Below are 18,076 nucleotides of genomic sequence, written 5' to 3' on the forward strand. Positions count from 1 at the left end.
TGAATAATGGACACCACTGCATCAGATCATTCAGTGCAAAATTATGTGAACATTTGTAGTACAAAGGGATATCAGTACCCCTTTCTCCAGAGCAAACGTAGGCAGCTGAAGGATTATATTTCCCAGCATGCCATGCTAGCACAGAACGCTGGTAGCTGTACTTACACAACTCCAATGAATTAATATTCAAAATCCTATAAAAAATTCAAATGACTGATTTTCTTCAGTAGTAGCTAGACTATGTAACAATGCATACTGTAAGCTATTTGCAAACAATCACCAGTATAAATACAACTACCCCACTGAATGCTGGAGGGAACTCCAAGGATTTTCAAGATCTTGCAGTGCTAAACAGTATTAGAGCAAATCCTAAATTCTGTCTGGCCAGCCTCTTCCTATTGTGCTTATAAGGTAAAACCATGATCAGATTGTGCAGCATTGTACTTATTAAATCAGAATGCTACGTTCAATGTCTAGCTAAAGTACCACAATTATTGTTCTATAAGCATTAAAACATACCTGTCTTTAATCTTTTGCCATAGTCTTCAAAAATATAAATATATTTATATGTATATGTACATATTTCAGTGTATATATACACACATAGTATTTTCACATTAAGGGATCAGACAATTTTATAAAAATCATTGTTCAAGAAGTGCCACTTGTTCTACACACTTGGCACAATGCTTTGACCCAGAAGATCTGTAATGCTATTGGACTGACTCCTGATGATTCTACATGTGTGGACCAGCATGCTAAAAGGGACATCAGTATCAAGGTCTTCCATCTACAGGCTGTTTCAGGCACAGTTCACTTCCTGATGATACAATGGGTAGATGCTTCTCCAAGTGGTGGTTTATGAGATGGCCGATGCTATCAAACACGCGGTCTTTAGTTCTGACCTGTAATTGCACAAAGCACGTAAAGATTATTCTTTTGGCATACACTTTTAACAATATACTGTATGCTATGTGGCATATCTTTGAATTGAACAGAAAATTACTATGTCCGAAGCACATGCCCATTATCAGACTTCCCCTGATCAGAAACTAGCCCATCCTATTAACTTTTCTCCAAGGTGATATTTTCAAACCTTACCAATAAAATACCTTTAAAGCTTCCACCATGCAAAAAATATTCAAATATGTTCAATATTACTTTTTTATTTATGCCTACTTTTTAGAACTTTTTCAATTGCTGAGTGCTGAAAACTTCGTTTTTAGAAAAGATTAAAAATGATCCCCTGGGAGAAAACTCAGGAGAAAAAGTCAATTGGATAAGGTTCACTGGCCCATATGCAATTAACTTTTTCTCCTGAACTTTCTCTTAGGAGTTACTTTTTCATCTTCTATTTAAAAATAACTTTTTGTTACTTTGCAATTAAAAAATACCAAAAAGTAGAAGATGAAAAAGTACCATCAAAATTATTTTGAGCATTTTCTTGCTTGCTGGTGGCTTTAAAGGTCTTTTATTGACAAGTTGTGAAAATATCACCAAGGAGAAAACTTAGGAGAAAAAGAGAATTGCATATGGGCCACTGTATCTTTTGATTACATCTTCACAAAATCACCTCCTTCGTTTAGAGAGGCACTGTAGTGACATATATTAGAATGTGGGTAATTATTCAGTCTACCCACTTTTATGTTAATTATCTTGCTTTCAGAATCAGAAACACTTCCTATAGCTTTATTTTGCTGTATATTGGTATGTAGCCCCGCCCTCCCAGTGATGTCACAGCCTAGGCTGTTCAGATATGCAGAATTCTCCTCCCAGGCATCTCAGAGACCAGGTATTATTTATACTGGATCCAGACTACAAAATAAGCATTCTGCAGTGATGCACCTGGCAGCAGTAAATATGTCGCCACCTTTTCCTCACCCTGATTTACATTCTGAAATTTATCACAGCTGGTGACACTTAACCATTGGCAGGTGCATCACTGAGAAATGTTTGTTTACTGCATGTTACGAAGCCAGATTAAAAAATGCATGGGCCCATATGCAATTCACTTTGTTTTCTCCAAGTTCATATTTTATATTTTTTCGTGATCATTCTGACAGGCAATTTTAACAAACTGATAATGTATTTTTTAATATATACTGTACTCAGTTTCAAAGCTGATTTTCAATGAGTTGCTTTAGTTTACTAAACAAAAGACAAATACAAAATAGATTATACTTACTGTGCCTTCGGGATCTACCAAAAGAAGATGCTTGGCTTGTCCATTGTGCATACCGGTCAGCACATATGAACCAGGATTATTGATACTTTTTCTGACAAGGAAATCACCATCCATTGTAAGTAGTTTTTCTGCTTCTTTCCTGCACATTTCTCCCACATACCAGGATTCTGATTTCAGCTCTTCATTTATGGTCAAGATTGCTGCCCTGGACAGAAGTGGACTGGAACAGTCTACTGAAGCATCTTTATTCAACATTGGTTGGTTTCTCAGGGCATCTTCAAATGGCTCTGTGGGATTATTAGTTTTCAATAGTTTTTTATTGGAATTTCAAATTTTTAACAAATATGCCATTGACATATCATGTATAAAAAAAACAGAGATACACTTTATACATAATAACATTCTTTGTTTAAACAAATAATATAAAATAACCTGTACAAAAGTTATGTTGAAATTTGAACAGAAATACCTTTAGTAAATGACATAGCTTGAAATAGATACATCATAAATGTTAAGTTTCAAAAAATTATAATTAAACTATATCAGATAATTTCCCTTTGGTCTTTTATTATACCCAATATTATATATATAAAAATATTAATCATATCTTAAATTTATGCTACCTTAGTGTGAAGTGATCCTGTAATGGTGTAAATGTTAAAGCGAAATATAACCCTGCATTTCAACTTTGCTCTAAAACATTATTTACAGTATATTATATGCAACCAGCATTTTTTTTTTTACTAGACCAGCATTGGAAGGGTTACACAGGGCTTTAAAGTCCCTAGAGATTTCTGCAGACGCATCCGAACTTAAGTTAGATACTTTTTGTTTACATAGATGTATCTAAAGCTGGCCACTAACGGTCCAATTTCTAGCGAAAAATCGTTCGAGTGATCAGAAATTCTGATCGGACGAAAAATCGTTCAGTACACCATCAACTAACCAATCATTGCTTCCTATCTATCACAACCACCAAGAAAATAAAAATTTTTGTTTGACGAAAATTTATTCGGGCGACATTTTTTTCACTCGTTCATAATCGATTGTGTCCACCAATGGAGATTATTTACAACCAATCCGATCATAATTTCTGATCGCTCGAACGATTTTTCGCTAGAAATTGGACTGTTAGTGGCCAGCTTAAGTGTTTATTGTGACTCATCTCTCTCACTGAGAAGGAGTTGGAGGACAGCCAAAGAGTGTGTAACATTTCTAAATATATACATATAACTAAATAGAATGTAACTATCTGAACGTCTGCATGGAACTTAAAACCTCTGTGTTTAACCCTTCCAATGCTGGTCTAGTAAAAAAAAATGTTTTTTGCATATTATATGCTGTATATAATGTTTTAGAGCAAAGTTGAAATGCAGGGTTATATTCCGCTTTAAGATCTTGTTTATAGAGATTTCCCAAGGAACAGAACCTCTGGAGAATGTGGGCATCAACTAGCCTCCCTACTGAGACTCCAGAGGACGCATCCCTGTTCTATCTCCATGGTTCACTTATGTTACACCATCACTATATAGATCCAAGACTCTAATTCAAAATAACCAATAATCAAGATATGATCCCATAATTATGAATGTCTTATACATTACAAGATTCTAATATTCCTGTGATATATTCTTACTGAACTAATGTAAACTAAACTAACAAAATTAGACTAAACTAAACTAATTTAAACTAAATGCGCTATTGTCTTGTGTTAAGTTCTTGGTTTTTATATATCAAGGATATGTATACTTCACTTTGAATTAATTGGCAAATGATCCTTATAAAATTACTTCCAGAAGTTTAGAGTTTTTTGAGGTTTAGTCATCTTTAATAATACATGAGTTTCCAGCTAGTTATTGGAGTTCCATATATCTATAGTTCTGTGGGATTATTAAGGATAGAACATACACAAAATTACTGAACATATCAAAAGGCAGACAAGCTCTGCATTGCACACACTGATCCGAAAGCATTACATGGAAAATGAAATTCAGTCAACACACAATCATTAAAAACCAAGATGGTATCCAACAGAAAATATTGGCACTGGCTCTGACTCATCCTATGTGAAAACAAAAACCTTCCTGGTTAATTTAATGTGCTATTTTACATATCAACCTCTTCCCCCTACACATTCCTCTAGACTAGAGTATAAGCTAGCAAGAGCAGGGCTCTCTCACTCTTGGAATTTGTTATTAACCACTTGCCGACCGCACACTCATAACGTGCGTCGGCAAAGTGGCAGCTGCAGGACCACGCAGTACTGCGTCGCCAGCTGCAGCCTAATTAATCAGGAAGCAGCCGCTCGTACGAGCGGCTGCTTCCTGTCAAATCACGGCGGGGGGCTCCGTGAATAGCCTGCGGGCCGCCGATGGCGGCTCGCAGGCTAGATGTAAACACAAGCGGAAATAATCCGCTTTGTTTACATTTGTACGGCGCTGCTGCGCAGCAGCGCCGTAAGGCAGATCGGCGATCCCCGGCCAATCAGCGGCCGGGGATCGCCGCCATGTGACAGGGGACGTCCTGTCACTGGCTGCACAGGACGGATAGCGTCCTGTGCAGCCCGGATCTCCAGGGGAGGCAGCAGGTAGGAGAGGGAGGGGGGAATTTCGCCGCGGAGGGGGGCTTTGAGGTGCCCCCCCCGCCACCCACAGCAGGCAGGAGAGATCAGACCCCCCCAGCACATCATCCCCATAGGGGGGAAAAAAGGGGGGCAATCTGATCTCCCTGCCTGCACCCTGATCTGTGCTGGGGGCTGCAGAGCCCACCCAGCACAGATCAATCAAACCAGCGCTGGTCCTTAAGGGGGGGTAAAGGGTGGGTCCTCAAGTGGTTAAATGCGTATCTTGCAATCTGTTATACCTTTTTTTTAAATTCATCATGTTACATTTGTCACTGTAATTACAAATTGTGTATTTTGAACCAGTGTTCATTGTCTGTATTATTATGTACCCCATGTTTGTTTTTCTTACTTTGTACAGCACCACAGAGTATGTTGGCACTTTTTAAATCAATAATAATAATAATGTTACTTTTTCCAAACATATATTAATACGTTTTCTTATTTTCTAGGTGCTGAAAAGGTAATATATACAAATAGGATGAGCAAAAGATAGAGGCCCTCAAGCATTAAACTTATCAGTTTTCTCACCTTGAACCATGATACACTAAACTTATCATTTTTCTCACGTCTGTTTATTCAGTAACTTTTCAGCATCCAGTGAAAAGTATAAAAGTTACTGTGAATAATTTGTCCTCGGTTGACTTAAGTATGGGGTTACTTTTTTCACCTCAAGCTTTGCTTCCATTACATACTTGAGTTTTTATATGTGAAAACTTACATAGGGACAAAAAAGAAAAAAAAAGTGTTTGCACTTTCCGTGCATTTTGGCATGCACCTACTAGCATATATAACATCTTCCTCCTTCTTTGCTTCCTTTGTAAAATGTATGGAAATTTGTCCATTTAACATGCGGAGTAATTGAGAATCATTATGCGCGAATCGGACGTTAACATGATTAGCATGCAGAAGAATGCAGCAGGCTGTCAATTTGTTCCCACAATGCAATATGAATGAAACTTTGCATGTACTGGAAACAAGCCCATAGACATACATTAAGGCTCGGTTCACATTGGCGTTTTGGGCCAAACTGGATCCGGTGAGTAGATCCGGGGTCCGCATCACCGGATCCGGATGGCCCATGGAGTGTCCATTCACATTGTGAAAACGGATCTGATCAATGATTGATCGAAACCGTTTTCACTGAGCAAATACATACCTAATCTTCACAGCAGCCGGCTGTAGAGGGTTCCTCTACTACTAGTCACGTGACGTGTCATGTAGTCACATGACCCGGAAGAAGACGGAAGCCTCTACCGCCGGCTGCTGCGCACGATTAGGTATGTATAAAGCCACCCTAGCCCACCCGCCCGGCTTCTGCACCCTCCCCTCACCCTCCCGTCGCTCACTATTGCGTCGCCCATGCCCACGTCGCCAGTGGAATGGTCCGTTTCTTCACTAGTGTGAAGAAATGTTCCGTTTCCCATTGCCCCCAATGCTGCAGCATTTTTTTCCGGCTCCGTTCCGCAGGGCAGAACGGTCCGGAAAATTAGGGCCTGCAGCAATTTTGGGATCTGAGGTACGGAACGTACCCGTACCAATGGACAGATGTGAATGGATCCATATGTTAACATTGGATCCATTTACATCCATTCCGTTTGTACAGTATACGTTCTGCTTACGTTCCGCAAAAAAAGCCAATGTGAACCGAGCCTAACATGAACATTTTTACTTCATGAAAACGCAAACATTTGCACATAGCAGAAACATGGCCATATCATATTCAACAAGTATTACACAAATAAGGACTTCCAAAGCAAAAAATCTATAACACTGATAAGTGGAGGGACTACTGGTTCCCGTGTTCCACTATCTGCATCCTCCTCTCTGCAAACAAAACATATGGTGCAAGGACATTCTCTCTTGCACTTCCAACTCTGTGAAGCTCATGGTTAGTCAGTTTAAAGGTGGCCATACACTTATAGATTTGCAGCAGATTGGACCATCAGATAGATTTCTGTTAGATGCCTGTCAAGTTGAATCTGACACAAATCTATTTGATGTGTGCCACACACTAGGAACAGATTTCCAAAAGATTTCAGAATGAAATCTATTGTACATCTATTGGAAATTGATTTAAATTGGACCATTAATTCCAATGCAACTCTATGGGCCATCGATATGCTGCCAGGAGCAGATCGACCTAGATTTTCCATCCTGTCAAATGATGATAATTCATGGAATATATTTTTTGCTTCAGGACTATTGTTTCAATTAAGTTTAGTGTGACTTTAATGCACCCCCTGATTGCATTTACGGTATATTGCTAATTGTAGATTGATAAGCTGCTTGTCATTTATGTTTTCTGTTGTGCTTGATACAATTATCTAAAACTCTTCAACTCCCTGTACATAGTCTGAACTTGTATTTTGGGTGTGACTGGGGTAACCTCCACATACACTTGTTGTTTTTTTTTTGTAACATCTTTTTATTGATTCAGCATGAAAAATAAAATTGTACAGTATTGTACAATTGAAAATTTTTCACATAAGAACATAACTAAATCACATGCTTTTTAAATTCAAACATTTGAAAAAGAAACTCAAACAATTACAAGAACAGGAAAATGCCATCACAGAGAGTAGTAGTTGGTTTTTAAACAACAATATAACTAGCTTTAGATCCTCTGTGGGATAATAGTTATACCTACTGTCTTGAACTTGAGAACAAGACTAGGTATATTATGACCCCATTAAATAAACTTAATATAACATTATAGTTTGCGGGTCCCTCTCCCATTCCCCTCTATTTTCCATCCACTTATATCCCCACATCTCAACAATATTACCTTTAGATTAGATCTCTAGTAATCCTAGATAACCCCCATTTTTCCCTTTTAAGTACCATTCAGTGTCTTCAAAAAATCTCTTTAATTGGATTCTGGATTCTAGTAAAGTTTTTTTCGATATACTGTATGACTGCCAGGTTCTAAAAAACGTAGGTATTGTCTTTGGCTTCCTTCGTTCCAATGTCAATCACTCTTGATGAGGAATGTGGTTAATGAGACTCTTTAATTCTTGAATTGATGAGGGGAGGAGTCTAGCCATTTCTTCATAACTGCCTTTTTCGCAGCCAGAAGGAGAAGATGCTCCCACTTCGAGATTGGGGGAACATCATCGCCCTCCAACCGTCCAGTGCTATGGAATAGACAAAACAAGGGGTCTACCATTCTTTGCTTATTAGAATCATCTTTAGAAAACTCCAATACTTCACCCCAAAACTTTTGAATAGAGGTACAATACCAAAGCATATGGTTTAAATTTGGGTCTGCACTCCAACATTTAGGACATGTTGTCCCTAAAACTGAGTCATTATGTTTATATGGCCCTTTTATGTGAATATATGCTCTATAGAGACTTTTAAGGAACATCTCTCCACTCTTCCCCTACAATGGGATGCGAAAGTTTGGGCAACCTTGTTAATTGTCATGATTTTCCTGTATAAATTGTTGGTTGTTACGATAAAAAATGTCAGTTAAATGTATTATATAGGAGACACACACAGTGATATTTGAGAAGTGAAATGAAGTTCATTGGATTTAGAGAAAGTGTGCAATAATTGTTTAAATAAAATTAGGCAGGTGCATAAATGTGGGCACTGTTGTCATTTTATTGATTCCAAAACCTTTACAACTTATTATTGGAACTCAAATTGGCTTGGTAAGCTCAGTGACTCCTGACCTACATACACAGGTGAATCCAATTATGAGAAAGAGTATTTAAGGGGGTCAATTGTAAGTTTACCTCCTCTTTTCATTTTCTCTGAAGAAAAGCAACATGGGGGGGTCTCAAAACAACTCTCAAATGACCTGAAGACAAAGATTGTTCATGATTATGGTTTAGGGGAAGGATACAGAAAGCTGTCTCAGACATTTCAGCTGTCTGTTTCCACAGTTAGGCACATATTGGGGTAAAGACCACAGGCTCAGTTAAAGTTAAGGCTCGAAGTGGCAGACCAAGAAAAATCATTTAGACAAGACAGCTTCATTTTGGAATAAGGTGCTGTGGACTCATGAAACTAAAATTAAGTTATTTGGGCATAACAAGGGGTGTTATGCATGGAGGAAAAAGAACACAGCATTCCAAGAAAAACACCTGCTACCTCCAGTAAAATATGGTTTGGGAATCTTGTCAAAGTTGAGGGACGCATGGATTCCACTCAGTATCAGCAGATTCTGGAGACCAATGTCCAGGAATCAGTGACAAAGATGAAGCTGTGCTAACCCTAAACGCTGCTCAAAATCCACTAAGGCATTCATGCAAAGAAACAAGTACAATGTTCTGGAATGGCCATCTCAGTCCCCAGACCTAAATATAATTGAAAATCTGTGGTGTGAGTTAAAGAGAGCTGTCCAGGCTCGGACGCCATCAATCCTGAATGAACTAGAAATGCTTTGTAAAGAGGAATGGTCCAAAATACCTTCAACCAGAATCAAGACTCTCATTGGAACCTACAGGAAGCATTTAGAGGCTGTAATTTCTGCAAAAGGAGGATCTACTAAATATTGATTTCATTTCTTGTTTGTGGTGCCCAAATTTATGCACCTGCCTAATTTTGTTTAAACAATTATTGCACACTTTCTGTAAATCCAATAAACTTAATTTCACTTCTCAAATATCACTGTGTGTATTTCCTATATGATATATTTAACTGACATTTTTTATTGTAACAACGAATGATTTATACAGGAAAAGCATTACGATTAACAAGGTTGCCCAAACTTTCGCATCTCACTGTACCATGGCTTGCCTGACGGTGTTCCACCCAATTTTAACACTGTCGACAAAATCAGCTCTTGAAATCTCCATTAGCTCTGCCCATTTGTCAATCTATGAAAAGTAGTCCTTGCATTGGGTTTGTGTATCTCTCATAAGGGTGTAAATCCAAGACAAGGACTGTTTGTTTTTCAATCCACCACTTCAAAATTGGAGTTCAAATTGATTTTTCCCTTACCCCCGGTCATCACATACACTTGCTTTTAACTTAAAGGGTTACTGCAAGTCATTCTTAGTAACTGGATGCCATCAAAACCCTAGTTCAGTGGAACAAATGCCACCCAGTGTTGCTATTGAGAGAGAGGAGGGCGGTCAATGGCCACTCAATGCCTTGATGGTGGTGAAGGGACGAATGTCAACTACTGCTGCTATCTGGAGGAGGAGGAACAATGGCCACCTTATTCTAATAGGGGGGGGGGGGGGGTAGGGTGCAGGGTGAAACAAAGGTCGACTGTAGCTTGCACCGCTATGTGGTAATGGAGGGGGGGTCATGGAATTTTGGCCAGGGCCCCATTTTATCTCAAACGGGCCCTGCAGAGAACATAATGGGATAATGAGACTATGGTGAACTGCAACGCTGGTCAGAGTTCATCTGTTAGCAGTACATACAGGAGTTGGGTAGGGTTAGGTGCTATGTTCTGGGTAGTGATGACCCAGTCTCTTGGCACCTGCCAATATGCAAAGGTATCCTGGGTCCTATGGTTGTCTTTTTCAAAGGAATTTATATGGAATTGCTGCATCAAATAAGGAAATTGTAAGGTTAATTGTTTATTCCCCTATTCAGTTTTACTAACATTTAAAAAATCTGTGATCATGAACTAGGGCTTTAAGGAAAGTGAAAATACATGTTAAAGCACACCTGTATACAGAAAGATTAACAAGGCTTTAAGAACTTACTCATGTCAAAGAGATCTTTCCTTGGGCTGAAGTCCTTGCAGCTGTCCATAGAGCCACAGAATACAGAGTCTATACTCCTTTGCAGTGCTCCAAGTGTCTTTTTGTTGATGTGTTGAGTATTGACATACGTTGGAGCATTGCCAGTTGATGACTTTCCTTCTGGAACACTGTAAATGTCTAAAGAAGCTGAAATATAATACAAACGTTTTCGTTATTGTTATTATTATTTGTGTAACATTAACAAATCTAAAAATTGTGCCCAATGACTTCAATGTATGTCGTAAAAATAAATTAAGCATGCTTGCCCCTAAATTTTCACATATATTCTCAGCCATGTGAAAATATGTTCAGAATCCTTTAGTGCATTAGTTTATTTTTTAAACATAATTTTGTGTAACTTGGATTACATGCAAAATCATAATTACGATCAGTGGTAGGCCAAAATTTTGCATATGTGAAGTTTCACATTGAAATTCGCAATTACACATCATAATTGTAATGCCAAATTTTGAGAGAAAATCGTAATTAATTTCATATGTAATAGTAATATTTAATAATTTCGTGAAATTTTGCATAATTTTGTGACGACTTTAGCGGTTAATAGCAAAGCCCCCATACATGTTATTGCTACCAAGATTGCTACATATGTTAAGCAGAATACTAGGTACAAGTCAAAAAAAATTTTTATCAAAAAGACTGTAGTTTTTGAGAAAATTGATTTTAAATATGCAAAGAAAAATGATTTTTAAACTGTAATTTTTCTGAGTTTAAAGAAATATTGTAGAGAGTCGGGGGAAAATGAGTTGAACTTACCTGGGGCTTCTAATGGTCCCCCACAGACATCCTGTGCCCACGTAGCCACTCACCGATGCTCCGGCCCCGCCTCTGGTTCACTTCTGGAATTTCAGACTTTAAAGTCTGAAAACCACTGCGCCTGCGTTGCCGTGTCTTCACTCCCGCTGATGTCACCAGGAGCGTACTGCGCAGACCCAATATGGTCTGTGCCTGCGCCGTGCGCTCCTGGTGACATCAGGGAAATCGAGGACACGGCAACGCAGGCACAGTGGTTTTCAGTCTTTAAAGTCTGAAATTCCAGTATTGAACCAGAGGCGGGGACAGGAGCATCGGTGAGTGGCTGCGCCGGCACAGGATGTCTGCGGCGGACCATTAGAAGCCCCGGGTAAGTTCAACTAATTTTTCCCCTACCCCCTACAGTATTCCTTTAAAAAACATTTTTTCTTTGCATTTTTAAAATTGTTTCCTTTAAAAACTACACAGTCTTTTTGGAAGATTCTTTTTCTGACTTGTATCCACTATACCCCTCAACATATGTAGCAATAAATGTGTAAATAGCATGTATGGGGGTTTTGCTATTCACTGCCAAAGTCGGCATGAAATTACGCGAAAATTATGTGAAATTTTACGAAATTACGAATAACTATACAAAATCAATTGAATTCACAAATCAAAATTATGTATAGGAGTAATTGCGAAAATGTATGTGAAATTTAGTGTAATCGCTGATTACGATCATCACTGATTACAATCGATCATAATTGTGAAAATTATGTGGAATTTCAGGAAAACAAAACTATCCACTACGATCAACAATACTGAAAAGTGATTTTTTTGTTATCTTATCTGTAACATCAAACATGGTATTATGTGGAATGGTTGTACATATACTTTTATTGTTGCTTTTGAGCTGAGTTTCTAAAGCACTTTGGTTGGATCTTAATTGTAAACTTCACATTTATATGAGCTCTTATAGAGCAGTGTTAAGCTGCATTTGAATTACCATATATACTCGGCTGTAAGTGCAGAAATTTAGGACTGACTTGCAGTGTAAAAGTGGAGGGGTCACCTTTTTTGCAAGTCAGTCCTTATTCCTTCCACTTATAGGCTGGAAGAAAAGGAAGGGCACCTCTCTCCCACTCCTTGCAGCCCGAATCTGAGACCTACTCTGATCCCCTTCCCATCCATCACAATCTATAGGAGTGCCGCTTCTCACTGCCCCCCCCCCCCCCCCCATTGATACAATGCAGAGTCTGCCATCTCCACTCCCTAACACTGGTCTGTCTGTCAGGAGTAACTATGGTACATTGGCAGCCGGAAGTACACTGATGAAGGCAGAGCAGTGTGAGTATGGGGAGGGGGCCGTGGTGCTCGTTGTGGTCTCTGTATGCCCTAGATTGTTGGTGTCCTCTACACGTCATGATGTAACCATTTCTTGTCATCAGGCTGGCGCTGTATTACTGATGCACAATAGAACTTTCAGTCTCTGAAACAGCTGTTAAAAACAGCTGGTTTCTGAAACATGCACAGTTGCCATATAAAATGATGCCCTGCCCGGAAGCAGCACCAGAAGCTCTGAGAAGGACTGCACCATCCTCTGTACAGGGTGCACCATTCTCCGTACAGAGTTCCCCATTCTCTATACGGACTGCACTTTTAGTGGAGGTAGGACATCACTTGGCTATTGGTTGCTGCAGTACTTAAGTAAATGTGCAGTCCATAGAGAGAGTGGTGCACCCCATACGGAAAATGGAGCAGTCCTTCTCAGAACTTTCTGGGTGGGCAGCACAAAATTATCAGGCAACTGTGAATATCTCCAAAACCAGCTGTTTCAGAGACTGAATGTTCTATGGCGGGTGCTGATGAGAAATGGTTACGACATGACATGTAGGGGACGCCAGCAATCTAGGGCATACTGACCAGACACCAGTGGTGGGAATGGTGAGGCTTCTGCTGCAGGGTCTGCATTGTATCAAATGGAAGGGGGAAGACAGCAAAAAGCGGCCCCCATTAGATTGTGGTGGGTGGGAAGGGGGGGGTCAGAGTAGGTTACAGCTTCAGGTTTCAGGAAGAAGGAGAGAGAGATTGCACATTATAATTTATCACAGATGACAGTGGTGGTGCATTGCAGTCAGCTCCATGAAAATGTAATTATAAATTAACCAAGCTGGGTAGTGGATGAAGGAGTCTGGCTGCTATGGACAAAATACAGTGGGGTGCGAAGGTTTGGGCAACCTTGTTAATTGTCATGATTTTCCTGTATAAATCATTGGTTGTTATGATAAAAAATGTCAGTTACATATATCATATAGGAATCACACAAAAAGTGAAATTAAGTTTATTGGATTTACAAAAAGTGTGCAATAATTCTTTAAACAAAATTAGGCAGGAGCATACATTTGGGCACTGTTGTAATTTTATTGACTCCAAAACCTTTAAAACTAATTATTGGAACTCAAATTGGCTTGGTAAGCTCAGTGACCCCTGACCTACATACACAGGTGAATCCAATTATGAGAAAGCGTATTTAAGGGGGTCAATTGTAAGTTTCCCGCCTCTTTTAATTTTCTCTGAAGAGTAGCAACATGGGTCTCAAATCAACTCTCAAGTGACTTGAAGACAAAGATTGTTCACCATCATGGTTTAGGGGAAGGATACATAAAGCTGTCTCAGAGATATCAGCTGTCTGTTTCCACAGTTAGGAACATATTGAGGAAATGGAAGACCACAGACTCAGTTCAAGTTAAGGCTCGAAGTGGCAGACCAAGAAAAATCTCGGATAGACATAAGTGAGAAGTGAGAACAGTCAGAGTCAACCCACACCAAAGACCTACAACATCATCTTGCTGCAGATGGAGTCACTGTGCATCGTTCAACCATTCGGCACACTTTACACAAGGAGATGCTGTATGCAAGAGTGATGCAGAGGAAGCCTTTTCTCTGCCCACAGCACAAACAGAGCCGCTTGAGGTATGCTAAAGCACATTTGGACAAGCCAGCTTCATTTTGGAATAAGGTGCTGCGGACTGATGAAACTAAAATTGAGTTATTTGGGCATAACAAGGGGCGTTATGCATGGAGGAAAAAGAACACAGCATTCCAAGAAAAACACCTGCTACATACAGTAAAATATGGTGGTGGTTTCATCATGCTGTGGGACTGTGTGGCCAATGCAGGGACTGGGAATCTTGTCAAAGTTGAGGGACGCATGGATTCCACTCAGTATCAGTAGATTCTGGAGACCAATGTCCAGGAATCAGTGACAAAACTGAAGCTGCGCCAGGGCTGGATCTTTCATTAAGACAACAACCCCAAACGCTGCTCAAAATCCACTAAGGCATTCATGCAAAGGAACAAGTACAATGTTCTGGAATGGCCATCTCAGTCCCCAGACCTGAATATTATTTAAAATCTGTGGTGTGAGTTAAAGAGAGCTGTCCAGGCTCGGAAGCCATCAAACCTGAATGAATTAGAGATGTTTTGTAAAGAGGAATGGTCCAAAATACCTTCATCCAGAATCCAGACTCTCATTAAAACCTACAGGAAGCATTTAGAGGCTTTAATTTCTGCAAAAGGGGATTTACTAAATATTGATTTCATTTTTTTTTTTTGTGGTGCCCAAATGTATGCACTTGCCTAATTTTGTTTAAACAATTATTGCACACTTTCTGTAAATCCAATAAACTTAATTTCACTTCTCAAATATCACTGTGTGTGTCTCCTATATGATATATTTAACTAACTTTTTTTTTTTATCATAACAACCAACGATTTATACAGCAAAATCATAACAATTAACAAGGTAGCCCAAACTTTCGCATCTCACTGTACTTTGTTGTGTCAGTTTACTTTGTTCCACTTTTCACAACTCTGCTTGTGGAGAAAATCTCTCAGGAGGGTTATTTAGGCTGTGCAATCAGGTGCAGAGTTTGCTGGATAGACTTATATTTGAGTATTGAAAAAATTCTAGCTTAAAGGATACCCAAAGTGACATGATGAGAAAGACATTTCTATGTACAGTGCCTAACACACAAATAAATATGCAGTGTTCTTTTTTTTTTCTTTCTTTGTCTGAAAGAGTTAAATATCGGGTATGTAAGTGGCTGACTCAGTCCTGACTCAGACAGGAAGTGACTACAGTGTGACCATCACTGATAAGAAATTCCCCTTTTTACCTCTTTCGTGCTCTCAGAAGCCATTTTCTGCTAGGAAAGTGTTTTATAGTTGTAATTTCTTATCAGTGAGGGTCACACTGTAGTCACTTCCTGTCTGAGTCAGGACTGAGTCAGCCACTTACATACCTGATATTTAACTCTTTCGCAAAAAAGAACACAGCATAGTTATTTGTGTGCTAGGCACTGTACTGTACATACCCATGTCTATCTCATCATGTCACATGTCACTTCAGGTATCCTTTAATAGCGTCAAATATTGGGGTCAACTTATATTCAATGATAAACAGTATATTGGTATACTATCATTATATATTGATACTCATTTTTATGTCTAACTCCAGTTCTGAAGGGCTGAGTTCCTCAAACATTTTTGGCACAGCTGAAATGAATTGGTGGAACTGAATCAGGAAAGATGTGGTTCATCAAGCAGAACACATTTCTCCATTTCTCAGTCCATCCTAAACATTGGCATGGATATGGCCCTCAAGAACTGGAGTTCAACATCCCTGCTTTACACAAATGGAGATTATATGTGAATCACATAAAATAATACATATGAAACATTTTATAAAGATAAATGTGTGCTTTAAGAAGATCGTACAACTGTTGAGTTTCAACTCTTGATGATCTATGAAAAGCAGCATATAGTGAAAATGTAGTATAATCTTTACAAATGGCTTGTGATCATACTTCATGCATGCCAGGTAAGGAAAAACATGTTTTGTTCTCTCTGTGCATTCTGGAAGCCGAATAAACATCTATAATTAAATGTAAGTGTTTGGCAATAACAGAAGAATAAAATATTGGCATGTGTAACTATAAAATTAAATGGCTCTGTGCCAGGCATCTTAGATTACTTACCTTGCCTTTTTACTGCTTGCTGAAAGACTTCATTAGGTTTTTCTACTAGATGACGACCTTGGTAGTATGTCTGCTCAGATCCAGAAGATGTCAGAAACTAAATCAAAGGCAAATCATTTCCAGTAAGTTTTCAACTAATTTTACACAAAAAAGTACTTATCTTACTAGATTGAAAGACTTATACACTCATACGGTGTGAGTTGGCACCCGATCCCTTGGGCAACATTGCAGGGCTGAGGCTGTACAGAAACGTCACTAGCTTGCATGCTTGCGAGCAGTTGAGGGGGGTCGCTGGCTGCTGTACACACACTGGATTCTAAGCAGATGTGGTCGTTATCATCCACCTTGACCGAGTTACCTCTAGCGTGTGTACAGAGCTTAAAGTGTACCAGAGATCTCACTATCTAAAGATTTGATACTTACCCGGGGCTTCCTCCCACCCCATGAATATGTGCGATTCCCTCACCATTTAGCCGCGACCAGCCCCGGTAATAGTCCAGGTCCAGTCTGGGTCTTCTGCGCATGTAGACCCAGACTGAGGCGACTGAGCCTATTACCAGGGCTGATCGCGGCTGAACCGGAGACCACAGGCTGATTAGGCAGTGAACTAGAGTCCAGTTTATGTCAGGTTCAAAGACTGCACACAAAACGGGAATAGAAATTCCTACAGACAACCAGCGTCCCAGACAGAAGCGTTGTCTATAATCTTTCGGTGATAATAAACACCACCTCACCCCAAGAAGTGGGCACTCACCCTCTATAAATGACCCTCAGCTAGACAGATCTACAGCGCATGTCGGGTTATCAGGTTGCCCCCTGCCTAATCCACGGTCCTGTGCTCTGTATTTCCTCCACTTGAAAAGGACAATCTTGATCCAAATAATCTCAAATAAAACATATTCAAGGCCACCAGAGTGTAAAACTGTGTATAAAGCTATGAAGCTTAGAGTTTTTATAGGCTCAACCCAATATGTTGGAAGCCGGGTCAGCTTGAATCATGCTGCTCATTCCCCTTGCTTGCCGCCTCTCTCAACCATGCTAACCGAGTACATATTAACTCAGCGCCGCTCAGTTCGGCACGGGGAGAGACAAATGACAGCTCTCACCGCTGCCACAAAACTCTGAGGCGGCGTTAAATACTATTCCCCCTCCGAGTTGTCGCAACTCGGAGGGAGATGTAATTCGGGGTCTGGCAGCCGCCGCAGCCCGAATTACTACTACATGCCCCGCGCAGCATAACATTGCTGCTATGGGGCGCCCAGCTTCATCGCTCGGCTCTCAGAGCTCGTCCCTGTGGAAGCAGCGCAGCTACGGACTGGGCTTTTGACTGCTGCGGTTTACATATGTGGCAGTTTAACTACCTTAGTGTGCCAGCCCACTGCCCGTCCCCTGCCTCCTGGTGCCCTAGGCCATAGCCTTTTTTGGCCTTGCCTCAAATCCGGCCATGCTTAACTCTGCTTTGGTCAGTACAGCTTCCACACATATTTTAAAACACTCATGTATACCTGATTATTGTCTCCTTGGCTTGGATTCTGATTTTTTAACCTCTCATCAATTATCCCTCCAGGAGGGGGGAGTTTGTTTGGAATACTGTTGTAATACTGAGGTTCTGTTGATGTTGTATCCTCTTCTGGCCAAAGTGGATCATCTAAACTCTGCATTCTTTAAAGAGAAAATACAATAACTCTGAATGATTATCTGCTAACGATATTAATGAACATTATCCGTTTTCTAACAGGTGTACAAAAATGTACTGTAATTAAAAATG

At 39.8% G+C, this 18,076-nt stretch overlaps 1 protein-coding gene across 4 annotated transcripts in view; it reads right to left on the bottom strand.

The window, feature by feature from the left end:
* Positions 1-303: 303 nt before the first annotated feature.
* The window catches only part of SHC3 (SHC adaptor protein 3), a 152,673-nt gene continuing 134,900 nt past the window's right edge, over positions 304-18,076 (bottom strand). For all 4 annotated transcript variants that reach the window (XM_068237784.1, XM_068237764.1, XM_068237773.1 and 1 more), the window contains 5 exons: positions 17,814-17,970; positions 16,309-16,405; positions 10,478-10,663; positions 2,186-2,472; positions 304-905 (listed from right to left, as the gene is read on the bottom strand). In XM_068237784.1, the coding sequence (XP_068093885.1) occupies positions 777-905; positions 2,186-2,472; positions 10,478-10,663; positions 16,309-16,405; positions 17,814-17,970 (856 nt within the window). In that variant the 3' untranslated portion in view covers positions 304-776. The remainder of the gene's footprint in view (positions 906-2,185; positions 2,473-10,477; positions 10,664-16,308; positions 16,406-17,813; positions 17,971-18,076) is intronic.

The sequence above is a fragment of the Hyperolius riggenbachi genome, chromosome 1 (genome assembly GCF_040937935.1).
Source record: "Hyperolius riggenbachi isolate aHypRig1 chromosome 1, aHypRig1.pri, whole genome shotgun sequence".
Classification (NCBI taxonomy): domain Eukaryota; kingdom Metazoa; phylum Chordata; class Amphibia; order Anura; family Hyperoliidae; genus Hyperolius; species Hyperolius riggenbachi.